This window comes from Neovison vison, chromosome 5 (assembly GCF_020171115.1).
Source record: "Neovison vison isolate M4711 chromosome 5, ASM_NN_V1, whole genome shotgun sequence".
NCBI classification, from domain to species: domain Eukaryota; kingdom Metazoa; phylum Chordata; class Mammalia; order Carnivora; family Mustelidae; genus Neogale; species Neogale vison.
In genome coordinates this window covers 83,702,891-83,718,599 of record NC_058095.1, presented here as the reverse complement: position 1 = coordinate 83,718,599, position 15,709 = coordinate 83,702,891, and the positions used below count along the sequence as shown (strand labels likewise).

The 15,709-nt window shown below is 34.3% G+C and overlaps 1 protein-coding gene across 2 annotated transcripts in view; it reads left to right on the top strand.

Annotated features, from left to right (window-relative positions):
* XPO4 (exportin 4) overlaps positions 1–15,709 on the top strand; it is a 123,981-nt gene that overhangs the window by 17,450 nt on the left and 90,822 nt on the right. Inside the window, exon 2 of one of the 2 annotated variants that reach the window (XM_044249399.1) lies at positions 10,822–10,927. In XM_044249399.1, coding sequence (XP_044105334.1) covers positions 10,822–10,927 — 106 coding nt within the window. Of the gene's footprint in view, positions 1–10,821; positions 10,928–15,709 lie in introns of those variants that run through there. The other variant, XM_044249400.1, reaches the window with a different exon arrangement.

The following is a 15,709-nucleotide window of genomic DNA, read 5'->3' as shown; positions in this document are numbered from 1 at the left end:
ACAGATTTTTGATATGAAGTATTTTGGGTCAGTGTTTTCTATTATTGTTTCTTCTTTCATCCTTAAGTTTTACTTTTCTTTTTCTTTTAAGGTTTATTTATTTGAGAGGGAGGGGAATGGCTGCAGACTGAGAGGAGGAATCCTCAAGCAGACTCCTGGCTGAATGGGGGCCTGATTAGGGCTTAATCCGAAGACCCTGAGATTATGACCTGAGCTGAAATCAAGGGTCAGACACTTAACTGACTGGGTCACTAGGTACCCTGTCTTTGAATTTTTTTAGTTTTCATTTTTAGTCAGGTTCTAATTTAATTGCTTTGTGATAATGTGTTACATATGTATCAGTTCTTTAAAATTTGTTTGAATATGCCTTATAGCCTAGAATGTTGTCAGTTTTTATTCAGCATGTATTTGAAAAGAATATGTGATATCCAGTTAAGGGCCAAGGTGTTTATGCCTCTTAAATTAAGCTTAAGTCTTTTTGTCTCCATAAGCTAGCAGTTACAGACAGAGATATATTAATGGATTTGTTGGTAGTCCTCTCATTTTTGCTTTATATATATTGGAGGCTGTGTATTTACATACCACTTCAGTTAACCCTTTAACGATTATTAGATGATCCACTTCTTTTTAGTAATACTTTACTTTAAATTGTTTTTTTTCCTTTTGTTATCATAGTTATATCAATTTCATTAACTTCTGATGATAATTTGCTTGGCATGTTTTTTCCCAGCCTTTTCTTTTCAGCCTTTTTATGCCCTTGGGTTTTTTGTATGCACGAAGTTGGATTTCCTTTTTATCTAGATTGAGAATCTCGGGGTTTTTTGTTTTTTGTTTTTAAATCTACAGTTAGTTTATTTATATTTATTTGTGATTACTGATAAGTTATATATTTTTGTTATTTTGTGTATGTGTATATGGTTCTTCCTTTTGCTTTCTTTTGGGGTTTGAGAATCTTTTGTTTCTCCATAGTTTGGGTGTTGTAATGTATATATTTTCTATTTTCTTGACCATGGCAGATATTTTAATATGCATACTAAATTTAATCTGTATATGTTGTCCCAGAACAGTGCAAGAATTTAGAACTACCTCTCCTGATTTATGTTCTATATATTGTCCAAAATCTTAAGCACCTTTTAATTTCATAAATTAATCATTTAAAAAATATTAGTATTCAGATTTAGTCCCGTAATTAATTTCTTTGTCCATAGTCCTTTGCATTCAAGGCTTTCCATCTGGGATTCCTTTCCTTCTTGGGTTATATCCTTCAGAATTTCCTAAAGGAGGAGTGTTTCCATAGTTAAGAGTTTTTATTTAGGGCGCCTGGGTGGCTCAGTGGGTTAAGCCACTGCCTTCGGCTCAGGTCATGATCTCAGGTCCTGGGATCGAGTCCCACATCAGGCTCTCTGCTCAGGGGGGAGCCTGCTTCCTCCTTTCTCTCTGCCTGCCTCTCTGCCTACTTGTGATCTCTCTCTGTCAAATAAATAAATAAATTCTTTTAAAAAAAAGTTTTTATTTAGCTTTTATTTGCAGGAACATGTCTTCAATTTCATCTTAATCCTTGAAAGATGTTTCCTGGATCTGCATTTCTAAGTTAATAGTTACTTTTTGTTAGTACTCTGTAAGTGTTACTCTGTTTTCTCCCTAGTCTGGTTTTTCCTTGCTTTAAGAAATCATTTTCAAACTGTTAATTCTTTGAAGATAATCTTTCTTTTTTGGCTGTCTTTCAAATCTTCTCTTTAATTTTTGGATTCTTCAGTTTCACTGTGGTATCAGTAATATGTTTGTTTTTTTTTTTCTTTTTTTATTCTGTTTGGATTCATTGGGCTTTCTTACTTTGAGTTTTAGTGTTTCTCATAAATTTTGAAATTTACTTACCAATTTGGAATACTTCTGCCATTATTTTTTGAATCTTTATTTTTCTCATCCTTACTAGATGGTCTGTTAGTCAAGATCCTGGCAAAGGAACACTAAAAGGAGTAATTGAACAGTGTTACATTGGAGTAAGGTCTAAGGGAACCACAGTGTTGCATTGGGGTAAGGTCTAAGGGAACCGCAGTGGATAGGGAAGCTTTTGTTGGGGCCTGAATGTGCAGGGAGGGAGAGTGAAGAATTTGAGAGAGCTGCAGCTGTAGGAGAGAGCAGCCTGACTGGAGTTGTGGCTTTTGGTGAAGAAAAGGTGCCACATGCTGGGGCTAGGGGAAGAGGGTGAGGAAGCCTAGATGATAATGGTTTTGTGTAGGTTAGTTTCCTGGGGCTCTAACCTTTACTTTGTCCTCCAAGACTTTTAATGTTTGTACCTCTCTACATTTTGAATAATTTTTTGTATCTCTTTTCAGTTTTCTCCTATATTAAAAAAAATGCCTTTTTTTAATATGTGTGTGTGTATGTATATATTTATTTATTTATTTTAAAATATTTTATTTATTTATTTGACAGAGAGAGAGAGGTCACAAGTAGGCAGAGAGGCAGGCGGGGGGGGGGGAAGCAGGCTCCCCATTGAGCAGAGAGCCCAATGCGGGCCTCAGTCCCAGGACCCTGAGATCATGACCTGAGCCAAAGGCAGAGGCTTAACCCACTGAGCCACCCAGGCACCCTCTTACGTGCCTTTTAATCTATCCATTGAGTTTTTAACATTTTTTGAGGCATATACAATAAAATTCACAAATCTTAGGTGTCTAGTTTGATGAGTTTGGGCTGTTGTATATACTCTCTGTAACTACCATCTAAGTGAGATATATGTTTATAAAATGTTGAAATTTTTCTTGTATGTTGTTCCTAAGAGATCTGCTGTGTTATCTTGCTACTTACTTTTACCATTTTTAAGTACTTGCATATAGTTGTACAGCCTTCACCACTATCTCCAGAATTTTTCCATTATCCCAAACTGAAACTCTGTACTCATTAAATAATAATTCCCCATTTCTCCCCTCACCCCACCCAAGGCAAGCACTATTCTACTTTCTTTCTCTATGAGTTTGTTTTAGATACCTTATATAAGTGGAATTATATGGCATTTTTCTTATTTCTTGCTTATTTCATGCAGCAGATTGTTTCCAAGATTCATTCCTGTTGTAGCATGTATCAGAAATTCATTCCTTTTTAAGGCTGAATATATGCCATTATCTGTGTATGCATACTAACTTTTGTTTATTTATTGCTCCGTCAGTGGACATGTGGTTGTTTACACCTTTTGGCTTTTGGGAGTAATACTGCTATGGACATTGGTATATGGTCTGTTTGAGCCCTGCTTTTCATTCTTTTGAGTATATACCTAGAGGTGGAATGCTGTCTTGTGTGCTAGTTCTGTGTTTAATTTTTGAGGAACTAACATACTGTCTTTCATAGTAGCTGCATTTTAAAAAAACTACATGTTGGGGTGCCTGGGTGGCTCAGTCAGTTAAACACCTTTCTTCGGCTCAGGTCATGATCCCAGGGTCCTGAGATCAAGCCCTGCATCCAGCTCCTTGCTCCATGGGGAGCCTGCTTCTCCCTCTGCCTGCCACTCCCCTTGCTTGTGCGTGCTCCGCTCTCTCTCTCTCTCTCTCTGTCAAATAAATAAATAAATAAAATCTTAAAACAAACAAACAAACCAAACCTACATGTTTTACATTCCCACCAGTAATGGACAAGGGTTCCAGTTTCTCCACATCTTTGTCAACAACTGTTCCTTTCTTTCCTTTCTGTCTTTGTCTTTCTTTGTCATTCTTCTAGATGTAAAGTACAATCTCATTGTAGTTTTGATTTGCATTTCCCTAATGAGTGATGTTGGGAATCTTTTTATGTTCTTACTTGCCCAAGTTCGTATGTCTTTGGAGAAAATGTATATTCCTGAGGTGCCTGGGTAGCTCTGTCAGTTAAGTATTTGCTTTCTGGTCAGGTCATGATCTCAAGGTCTTTGAGTTGAGTCCCGTGTCAGGCTCTCTGCTCAGCAGGGCATCTGCTTCTCCCTCTCCCTCTATGCTTTCTCTCCCTTTCTCATTAAAAAAAAAAAAAAAAATCTTGAATATAAAAGAAATATATATTCGCGTTCTTTGCTCATTTTTAAATTGAGTTCTTTGTTTCTCTGTTGTTGAGTTTTAGGGATCCTTTATAGATTCTGGTGGTTACTCCCTTATCATATGTATGATTGGTAAAAATTTTCCCATTCTGTGAATTGATTTTTTGTTCTGTTGATAGTATAATTTGATATGCAAAGGGTTTTTAAAATTAGGTTTGCATCATATAGTTTTAAGTTCTTTTAAACATTTTGTACTGTGTTTCTGAACGTTTCCAATATTTAAGAGTTTTGTTGGTTTGATTGCTTAATTTATTATTTTGCAGACTCATGATGACACGTTTTCTCACTTGTTTAAAAGTTTTTGAATATTAGCTGTGGGAGGTGATTCTGGAAAAGTCTGAAACCTGGGTTATTGTGCATGACCAACACAGGACTACTTTAAATTTATTGGCTTGAAGTTTTTGGGCCACATGGGTCCTGTTGAAATGAAGCAGAAACTTGTTTGAAGGCTTGTTCATGGTTATCAGTTGTAGTAATTTTCTACTTTTACCTATCACTAAGATCCAGGCTATGAAGTTTCTTTCTCCCTCTCTTCTTCCTCCCTCTCTGTTTTTCTTTTTGTTTTTAATGGTTTACCTGTACTAAGTTTTATGTTTACCTGTACTCAGGTTTTTGTTTTTTAATGGTTTACCTGTAATAAATTTTATGTTTACCTGTACTAAGGTTTTTGTTTTTTAATGGTTTACCTGTACTCAGATTTATGTGGAGGGATGTCCTGTTAGTTCCCATCTTAGGAGATTCCTGATTATATCTTGTGTCTTTTTACCTTTGGGCAGCCATCAGAATGGAAATTCAAGGTCACCTGGGATTGGCAGATGTCTCTTGGGTAAATGCATAAGTGCCGTTTTTAATCTTGGTGGATCCCTGCTTTGGTTTCCTATTAGCTTCTGAGGATTTCTTAATTTGTTGTAAGCTCAGGAGTACATTAAAAATGTAGAAATACTTCATCCACCATTTTTATTTGGTTTTAGCTGGAGAGGAGTTCAGAGTATCTTGAACTGTTGGGACCCAAGGAAGGCTCCCTCATTTTAAAAATGCAATGTTTCAGATAAATGGAGAAATATGAGCAGTTTAAATCATAACCATGTACCCATGTCCTGGATTAACAAAGGTTAATATAGCCATTTTACATATAATCTTAAAAATAATCTGTCATAGATATAATTGAAGCCTCCTTTGAGTCCCTTTTAGATACTGTTCTCCAGCCTCTGCTTCTTCATAATCATAATTTTAAAATTGTTTGTCCTTACCATCCCTGTTTTTACACTTTGCCCACAAAGAAAAATAAAAACTACCATAATTTAGAGTTTCTGAAATTTTATATAGATGGTATGTTATATATATTCTGTCATTTGGTCTCTCCTCTGTCAATTTCTATTGTGAAATGATCATAGTTAATTAATAATACATGTCAGCATACATAGCTACTAAATCTTTTTCTTAAGATGAGAACTTTTAAGATCTGTTCTCTTAGAAACTTTCAAATACACAATATTATTAATATAGTTACTATCCTATACATAGCATCCCCATAGCTTACTTATTTTATAACTGGAAGTTTGTGCCTTTCCACCCCCTTCACCCATTACATCTTCCTCTTCCTCACAGCCACCAATCTGATCTCGTATCTATGAAGAGCTGTTTTTTGTTAGAGACAACATATAAGTGAGATCATTCTCTTTAAGTAAATGTCTTTCTCTCTCACTTCACTTAGGCATACTGCTTTCAAGGTCCTTTTTCCTAGTTAATTTGACTCTTTTGGGCCTTTCTCTTACTTGTCTTGGGATCTCCTTGTCATAAGGTTCATCGGTATTTAAATTGGAGTTAAATTGGAATTGTATTAATTATTATAGGTTAGTTTTAGGAGACTCATATGTGTATTTTTAACTGCAGTTCTCTTACCAATTATAAGATGTATTCATCAGCATCATTAGATGGGAACCCTGACTTGCCTGGAGAGATCCTTGACTGGAAGTTTCCCAAATACTGCGCTACAGAGATAGGATTAGAAACCTGGGGATTTTAAGTCAGTATCCCATTCTTTTAATTAAAGGGGACTCTAAGATTGTTTAAAAGGATTTTTAAGGTAGTGTAAACCTGTTTGTAAGCAGAAAGCACAGTGCCATTGCTTAGCATAACTTTAAGATAAAAAGAGCGAAGAGAGGAGGGAGGAAATGAGGTGATATGTGAGCAGGGAACCAGTGGGACAGGAATGGGAGAAGGATATAGATTTCAGAGAAAGTTGAGGGGGAGGGAGTATTTTGTTAGAAATTGGAGAAGGTTATAGGAGATCAGTCCTTTTGAAAAGGAAGATACATAAAGGAGCTAATCATACAGGAAGGCTTTCACTTTGGGAAAGAAAAAGAAAGATCATTTTCTGAGAGATTGGAGTACTGGGTATCATGAGATGAGAGGTTTGAGAGAAAAACAGATTTGAAAGGACAGTTTTTGGGAGTGTGCTAGGAAATCACAAGAGATTAATTAGGGCACATCTCTCAAATGTGTTTAGCTAGAAAGGTCCAGTATCTGGAATTTAGTCTTTGTGGAACACTTGAAATATTGATATGATGATATCATTATGTGTTACGGTTTTAAATTTAGGTAGGAGCATTGGTAAGTTCCAAAGGTTTAAGGAAAGACTGTAAATAGAAAACTAAAAATTGAACAAATTCTTAACTTAAAGTCTTCAGGGAATGAATGAAAAATTGCCAGTAAACATGTTTTTAGGTAGTACATCTGTGATTTTCTTTTTTTTTTTAGTGTATGTGCTGCCAAAGGGAGCACCATCTGTGATTTTCTAATTTGAACATTAAGCCATGCTCTCTCTCTAACAAAAAGAACAATTAGAGCTAAGAAAATTCTTATTATGAGCTCTGTGACATAACTTCCAGTTTTGTTTTCTACTTTTGTAGCTTGTTTCCTTTCTACAAGTTGTGCCTGATTTTTCAATCTTTGACCATTTTTTTTTAACACGGTCCTATAAATGTTGGTATTTATAGTAAGCCAAGAATATTACTCAGATTTCTCTAATGGCTATCTGATAGAAATTAGTCTCAACCATGTCTCCTCATTAGTACTAAAAAAGAGTCAAATAATGGGCTTTGATATCACACAAACGTAAGGTGAAATTCTGGTTATGATATTTATTGTGATCTTGGGTATGTGACGATCTGCAAATATAAGTTTCTCCATATGTAAAAGGGAGGAAATAATTTGTACAGGGATGTTGCTGTGATTAAATAAGAGCGTATGTATGTAACTTAGCAGTCTGCATGAGGAATAATTAATGCTTTTGTTGTTAACCAGAATAAAAGTTACTGTAGCTGCCCAGGGAAAGAAAAAGTCTGAAGGTCTCATAGGATTTAGCAAGTGGGAATTTTTGAGGATAGATTAGCATGATGACAGAGAAACCAGAGTACAGTTAGTGGCAGAAGTGATAGACTGTCATAATTATTTGTGTGATTACTTGATCAATGTCTGTCTTTTCTAAGACTCAGAATTCTGTAAGGGCAGGGGTAATTTTCCCTGTTGTTACACACTCAGCTTCTGGCATGGTGCTTGAAGTTTAGGTAGCCTTAGTAAATATTCTTTTAATAGAAATTATTTAGGTACTTTGGTTTTCCCAACCCCCTCCCTCCAAACCCCTCATATTAAATATGTCATTTAATCCATTTATTAGTGTATTTTGAGTTCTAGCTTCAGATGTCCTTGGCTGTGTGCTACCAATGGTGTTTTCTCAGGGTTTTTTGTAAATTAAAGGTGGCCTGGATAGGCTCTGGAATGGTGCAGGCTGGGCGAGAAACACCAGTATATTGCGTTAGGAATTTGTGAGCTTCAGGTTTCTTGCTAGCGTGACTCCTTAGAAAAACCTCTCAATTTTTCCCTGATGTTGACTTTGTTGTCCTGAAGGAACCCAGAATTGCTCACCTGCTGTTTCCTCTTACCAGTACTGTACTCTGCTACCACCTACTATTTCTTTCAGCTCTTCTGATTCACTTGACCACACCTCGTAAGTGTGAGCTTTTTTAAAGTTTTTACTATTTATTAGTGACAATGAAAGAACATTAATAGACAATACAAAAAGACTCTTTTATTTTACTATTATTTCTTTACTGAAAGTTTACAAGCTATGTAATGCCTGCATTGGGTGCTAGAGGAGGACTTTTAGGGGGAATTTACTTCCTTTCTATCTCCATGCTTTAAACACAGTAAGTCTTACATGGTACTGAGCCATCTAAGTGTAGTTTCTGTTAAAGAGTTAGGGCACTAGGTTCAGTTTCCACCTCTGTTTCCTCTTTGACTGTGAGCAAATTGATTACTCCATTCCTCAGTTTCCTCATCTGTAAAATGGGGATAATGATAGTTTGTACCTCGTAAGGCTGTTATTAGGATTAATGAGATTATATATGTACGTTCCCATCCATCTATTTGAAAATAATGCTTTGCAATGCTGAGTACTCAGTCTTGTTGTGTTGCCTCTCCTTTTGGTATGTGCAAGGCTCTAGGAATTTAGAGATGAGTAAAGTTAAGTTTCTGGTGTCAGAAAAGTCAGAGAAAAGGAAAGAGGGGTAAGCAAATACTTGGGCGTACATTATGGTAAGTTGGGTAGTAGAGATACACCTGTAGTGTATCCTACAAGGTGAGAGAGACACATCATTTGTGTTCAGGCTGACTAGGGAGAGGTCAGAAAAAGCTGATGAAGGAGAGACTGAAGCAGAATTTGAAGGATGAATTCTGATTTCTTTCTTTTTTTTTTTAAATTTAATTTTATTTTTTCAGTGTTCCAAGAGAGTTCTGATTTCTAAAGAGGAAGAAGTTTACAGGTGGAGGTTCCATAGGTCATACTATGTAGGGACTTTGGAGGGAAAAATGCATATTTTTGGTTTAGGCTCCCCGGCTGCTGAATCTTTAGGGGCTGGGAATCTGTTTTGTGTTTTGTTTTTAACAAAAAAACTTTTCAGCACTCAGCAATGCATATAACTTGCTATTTGGAAACCACTGCCAAGTCATTTTCAAAAAGAATTAAAAGCTTTGGTTTTGGGAAACTAAAGTGAACACCATATTGCCATTTAATGAATCAGTTGATGATTTTATTGTTTGTATGATAATGTTCAGCCAGGTGATTGAGATAAACCAACTTTTAGATTATACTTCACTACTTAGGAAATCTGATACTTTATAAATGAAATAGTTAAGTTATATTGAGACCTGTACTTTATTAGAGTGTCTAAAGGTCATTAGCCTTAGGAACTATTTTTGTTTGTAGAGTAACTGGCATGATTATTTGCAAAGTTGTATATGTACTGCTTTTCAAGGGTGATGAGACGAATGTTTAAATCAGAATTACCTGGGCAATCCATAGTTACTGATTTGTATTCATAGCAGTATAACATGTTGCAGTGATGTTTAATAATATGCCTGTGTTTCTGGGGTATAGTCAGCAGATATTAATGAAAATATATCTTGCAAAAACACAAACTTGTTGAATTTAAAAAGACAGTGAGAATGAAGAATTTGCAAATGGAAGGACAAAAATATTTATACTTAGCATAGATTTCACAGTATTTTATTAATAAAGCCTTTTTTCAAAAAACATTAAGGAATTTAACGCAATTCTTTAATGAAAATATTTTCATTTTTATTAGAGAGCTGTAGAGGGTGCTGTATCATTGGGAATAGTATCTGAATTGGTTTTAGCTAATTACAAGAATTCCTTTAGGCCAGACTATCAAAGTTGGTTAATTCCTCATAGGTACACATTTCTGCTCACTATTTTAACTAAAATTATAGTGACTAATGTTGCTATAGTTTATAATAATGATCTAACATACTTTATTGCAAAATGTTTTTTATCTTCCAGATTATTTGAATATAGTTTAAATTTTGATCTCCCCATTTTCTCTTGGTTACAGTAGCAAAGGTTTATTTTCCTACCATCTACCCTGACTCTCCCTGCCCAAATTGAGAATTCTGGTATTTAATTGGTAGACTTATTTAAGCAATCTCTTCTCTTCAGATGGGTCCCAATCAGTCAAAGATAACCACGCCATATCATGAGAATATATATATTTTAGGTTCAAAAGAATATTTATCTTTAGAGAAAAGAACAAAATGGAATTTTAGAACAAAATGGAATTTAAAAACCTGACAGACTTTACAGGTGGTTTTTGTTAAGCCAGAATTCTGGCTTTTTCTGATTTATTTATTATTCAGATAGGAGTTTTATAAATCCCAACTACACTGTTCCCTGATTTTTCTGGTTTAATGGTGATTTTAGAAAACTTGATATGTAGAATTATCTGGTAATAACTTTTATTTTAAAGGATTGCTGTTAGAAAACACATTTTTAGTAACTTAATGATTCATTTTCACCAGTGCTGAAGAATTTAGAGATTATTTGAACTTGATGAAGTGATATATTTTGGAATAAAAAGCAGTAAGTTAGCTATGTTTAAAAGATAAGGAAAATGTTAGGTAAGTATCTTCTAAAATGTAGGCATCTTTAAAGGGTTCTCATCCAAACTTTGCCAGGAATTTCTTCCTTTTTCCTGAAACCATATTTTAAATATTTATTAAGAAGTTTTATACTATAGTTTCTTTAAAATAAGAAGCAGGAATTTGTCCTTTCATTACCACCACCCACCCCAAGTGAAAATATTTTCTCTTTCTGTGGGTTAAAGGTTTGCTGCTGTTCAAGCTTTCTTATTAAACAAGTGTACTCTGTTTTTTTGTTTTGTTTTGCTTTTGTTTTTTTAACTCTCAAGGCACCACCTTCCATGGTTAATAATGAGCAACGCCAGCATGCAGAGCACATATTCTTATCATTTAGGAAATCAAAATCACCATTTGCGGTTTGCAAGCATATTTTGGGTAAGTATTTGTTTTAAAAATAATTTTGCAGAATCAGATCTCATTTTTCTGTCTTGAATGTTTTTAAATTTTCAAATTTAAATTCCTTTTAAAACAAGCAGGTTTGTATAGTTAAAATTTTCCATTAATATTAATTCTGTTGAAGTGGCTTTAAAGATATATCCATAAAGCCAGACAGAGAAATTTGTTTTTACTTTGAATTTTCCCCTGAATATAGTATTCAGTAATTTATTATTCAATAACTTATTCAGTAATTTTTTATTGACCATAACACAAAGGCTGTTAATGGTGGGGGGGGGAAGTCTAACAGTTTTTCAGTTGTTCAAGCGTGCTGTCACTTACCATAGGAAATGTACTATAATATAGCTTACCCTAATGTTTTAAAATTATGATTATTTTGGAGGTTTCAACAGTTTTTCTTTTAGTTTTTTTCAGAAAAAAATTTAACCATGTAGCTTATACTCAGCTTTCTTAGCAAATATTAGTTCTGTGTAGGTTATCACTGTATATTTTTAAATGAAGCATTTTTACTCTTGTAAAAATGTTCTACGGGTACCTTTTATCTGACATATATACAGAAATGATATCTTTCCTTTAAAAATAATCACAAAAGTTATAACTCTTGTCCAAAAATGGCATTTTCTTAAATATATACACAGTTTTCTTCCTCTTACATGTTTTTCAAAAACAGTAAGAGAAAATTTCATTGGTTATTGTTATTTTATAACTTAATTATTGTTGGCTCTTTTTCTTAATTGGAGCTATTTTTTGTAACCCATATTTGAGGCTCTGAGTTATCCTTGACTACAAAGTTGATTAGATGTGTATTAAGACCTAAAATTTATGACCTTTTATTCTTGTGCTTTTAGAAAGACTCCTCTGTTAGCCACCAGCACTCTGGTTTCTAGATTGAAATAGCCTATAATTAAAATTATGTTAATAATGCTTTATGTAAAGGGCTTATAAATAAGTTGTCAGATTGGAGTAGAAAGAGTATTGCTGTAGGTATGGTGAGATCTGGATACCTGCACAGTATCAACTTAGGAAGTCATTTAGCCCGTTTTTCAACTGTAAGAGGAGAACATTGGTACCCTCTTCCTTCATGGACTTGGTTGCCTTAAGCTGTTATGAGGCACAAATGTAGTAACATTTAAAACCCCTTTGTAAACAGTCTAAGTGACCCCATTACCTGATTACAGAAGGCATTTAAAAAATATGATAACCTTAAAAAAGTGCTCTGTTCTCTTTTTGCAAGGAGCTAGCAGTGGTGGTGAAGGTGGCTCTGTCTCATTCAGGAGTTAGATCTTATCATTAGAGGGACAGTTTTAATAACCACCTTTTAAATTCGAAATGAGGCAGTTTTGGTCTTTTTTCTTTTTTAATGGTCAATTTTTATACTTTGGGGTGAATTTGTTTCTGGCACTAAGAAAATTTGTTACCATATGCCCATGGAGAATATTTGATTTCATGTTAAATTATAAGAAGCAAAACTAAACATCACTATTAAGAATTTAAGGGAGGCTTCATCTTTACTGCCTTGAGATTGTCCAGCATTTAGAAATTAGATTTAGAAAGCCATCGTATTAAACTAGTCACCTAAAATAATTTGAGTCTGGTTTTTATGGCTTATGCCTTAACTACATTAATTAGGATTCCATCATTTTCATCTGACTTTCTGTTGTAATTCAGTTGTCATTCTGTACTAGTTGGGAAATAGTTGATCTAAGTTTTAAGTATTTTATTAGAGTGTATTTGTTTGTACAACTCTTTCCTTTTTAGAGTATGTATTTTATGAAGTACTATTGCTTTGTTATGATTTGAGCTTGTTTTAGAATACTTTTGTTTTCCTGATAAAAATTTCTAAAGAATAGTATTGCTAGTTCTGGCTGTGCTTTTAAAATCAGTTTGGGTTTTGAGACATTAACTATTTAAAAGGTTGAGTGCATGTATTATAAGCATAATCTAATCATTAATGTACTGCAAAGCCCTGTGTTACATTAATGTTTACATCTAAACTTCACAGAAAATCTTTCAACTCCTTACTCAGTTGCCACCAGCACAGAAGGGTTAATTCCTCTAAGAAGACTTCTCATACAAGTGGCAGTCAATCGCAATTCAGAATTTTCACATTCTTATTTAGGGATAATATGTCATTTTTATACAGTGGGTGATATTCTGAAAAAGGGGAGACTTTCTCTTTGATGCTTCCCTTCTCTGGCCTCTTAAAATTCTTCCTTCCCACTTAAGTTTTATGTTGCTTGTTTTTCCCCATTTCTTTCTCTTCTACACTTTTATTTTTATTCTAGGTTTACTTTTCCGCTCTTCTCTGTGTGTGTGTGTGTGTACACACGCGCATGTGCGTGTTCATGTTGCATGCCTGTGCATTTTATCAGAAGACTTTTAGACTTCAGAAGTCTGGCACTTAAGGTTTTGCTAGTTTGGTCTGGTCGAATGTGTGTTCCCAAATCCTGCAAGTTCTGTTCTTGTTTAAGAAATACCTCCAACTAGTGAGAGATTGGTTCAACACTTCTGGGACTAACTTTGTAGCATTCTTCTATCCTTCCCTCAGAGAGAAATGGATTTCTTTAATTTCTTATCTCAGAAGTGGTTGAAACAAAACAAAGTGAAACCCGAGACTTATTGTTGTTTGGTGTGCCTATGTATCATTAAGCAGACTCTGGAGCTTCTATTGCCTGTGCTTTAGACAGAAATCTTTAAGGCTAGAGGTAATTGTATATAGTAGCTGAATATCTCAGCCTTGACTATTATGGTTTTAGTATTCCTCTGAAAATATTTTTGATCAGAATGTAGTGCTCTGCCTCTCATTATTTACTTCAATTTATTTCACCTCTCATTATTTACTTTAACTATTGTCTTCATGGTTCTGTGTAGTTTCAGATGGCTGACATGATAGAAATTAATTTTATTTACATAATTATTATTAAAGAAAGTTACTGTGGTGGGAAGTGAAAGCTTCCTGCCAAAGTGGCCCAAAATAATTATCTAGACAGTGTCCTGGTCAGTGGAGAATCATCCTACAAGTATCAGAAATTCCAAGTCAATTGTGATTTCCTCATGAAGACTTTGCAATTTCGAGCATCTTTAGAGCAGAGAGCAAGAATAAGAGCTTGTTTATCCAAGTGAAGTCCTAATCTTCTGCTGCTGGCTTCTAGAGTTCCATAGAGCTTCTGAACATTTATATTACGTGTACATACAGTTTATGAAGGCTAATCATAAGTTTTACGAGAAGGTATAATTCATTAGGTTAGGAAGATTCCTCTTTTTAAATTTGGAATTCAGCTTTCTTTTTTTCAGATCCTCCATTCTTAGAGACAGCTTCTTATGGGAGTAGTAATTTAGCTATGCCTATTTAATATCAGACAGAGGTATCTAAGAGTTATCTTGGAAACTTTTGAATGTCATTCACCTTCTGCAGTTATTTCTTCCCCCAACCCTTGCAAAAAAAGGAGGAGGAGGCAGGAAAAATGAATTGGGTATAAGCACAAACAGTTAGAAATAAGCATGTTTCATTGCTTATGAAAACAAGAAGGTATTTGCTTGGTCTCTCTTCATTGGCATATGCCTTTAGGGGCGGGTTAGTATCGCTCAAGAAACATTTACCAGCCATGCTTATTGAATTTCTTCTCTTAATCTCTTGGTTCATCAACACTTTCTTTAGCTGTAAAATGCAGAAAATGAATTAGATGATCTTCGGAATAGTATTTCCAAAATTCTGTGAGTCCGTAAGATTTTGCTTCTTTGTTAAAACTCATAGTTAAGGATTTCAGGTTTCTTGTCCTTAAAATTTTTACCATTGCAATAGAAAATGAAATTAGGCCATCAGTCATCATTCAGTTTCAGGAAGAGGTTTATAATAAGAGACTACTTAACTTACCTTTATGAAGCAGTACCATATTTCTCCTTAAGTGATCTAAATAGATAGAGCTAGTTTCTGTTTCAAATCCTCTTTGAATAAAACATGGTTCGTTTGTTTTTTACTCCTAGAACTTTAAACATCTTTTTATAATAAGTTTACATTTTTGGAAGCTGTTGCTTTATTTATTGATAATTTTTTAAGGTTTCTAAATTTTTGTGAGTTCTGATTATCATCTCAATTAGAATTCATGTTAAGATAGCATGGAATAATCAAACTTAAAAAGAAGAACGTCCGAATTGGTTCCTCTTATTAGTTTTTATAGGTTCAAAACTCATATGTAGTAGTCTAAATTGATAGGAATTTATGTAGGGTATACCTTTTCTCATGCATTTTTATAGCTTATTGTGTCAAGATCACTTACAAGATTTTTAAATGACCTAAGCTTGAGTAGGAGAGAAAATGATGTGCCTGACTATATCTTCATGCTCTTCTAATAAATTCTTGAAGGTGCCATTCTATGCGTAGAGTTAATTTCTCATGGCTTTCAGATACTCATGTCTAGTGATCTTGGCAAATAACCTGCAATCTAATCATAGACTTTTCATGGATTTCACATGATGGTTATTTTTTAGGACTTCACAAAATTTCTACTTTTTCTTGACTTCATTTTGACTGTTTCTCCCTTTTGATAATGCTGTTTGGAAACTGATTGTAGTGGTATTGGTGAAAGAAAGAAAAAATAGAAGATTAAAATATTTCTTACGGATGTTAATTTTCTATTTTTTCTTTCCCTCCTGATTTAGTTTTTAGTTCAGAAACTATAACTTGCTAGTTAAGGATGGGTTTTTCTAAGTGTAGCTTTGGAATTTTACTCAGTTTGAACAATATTGCAATCAGAAAATTCA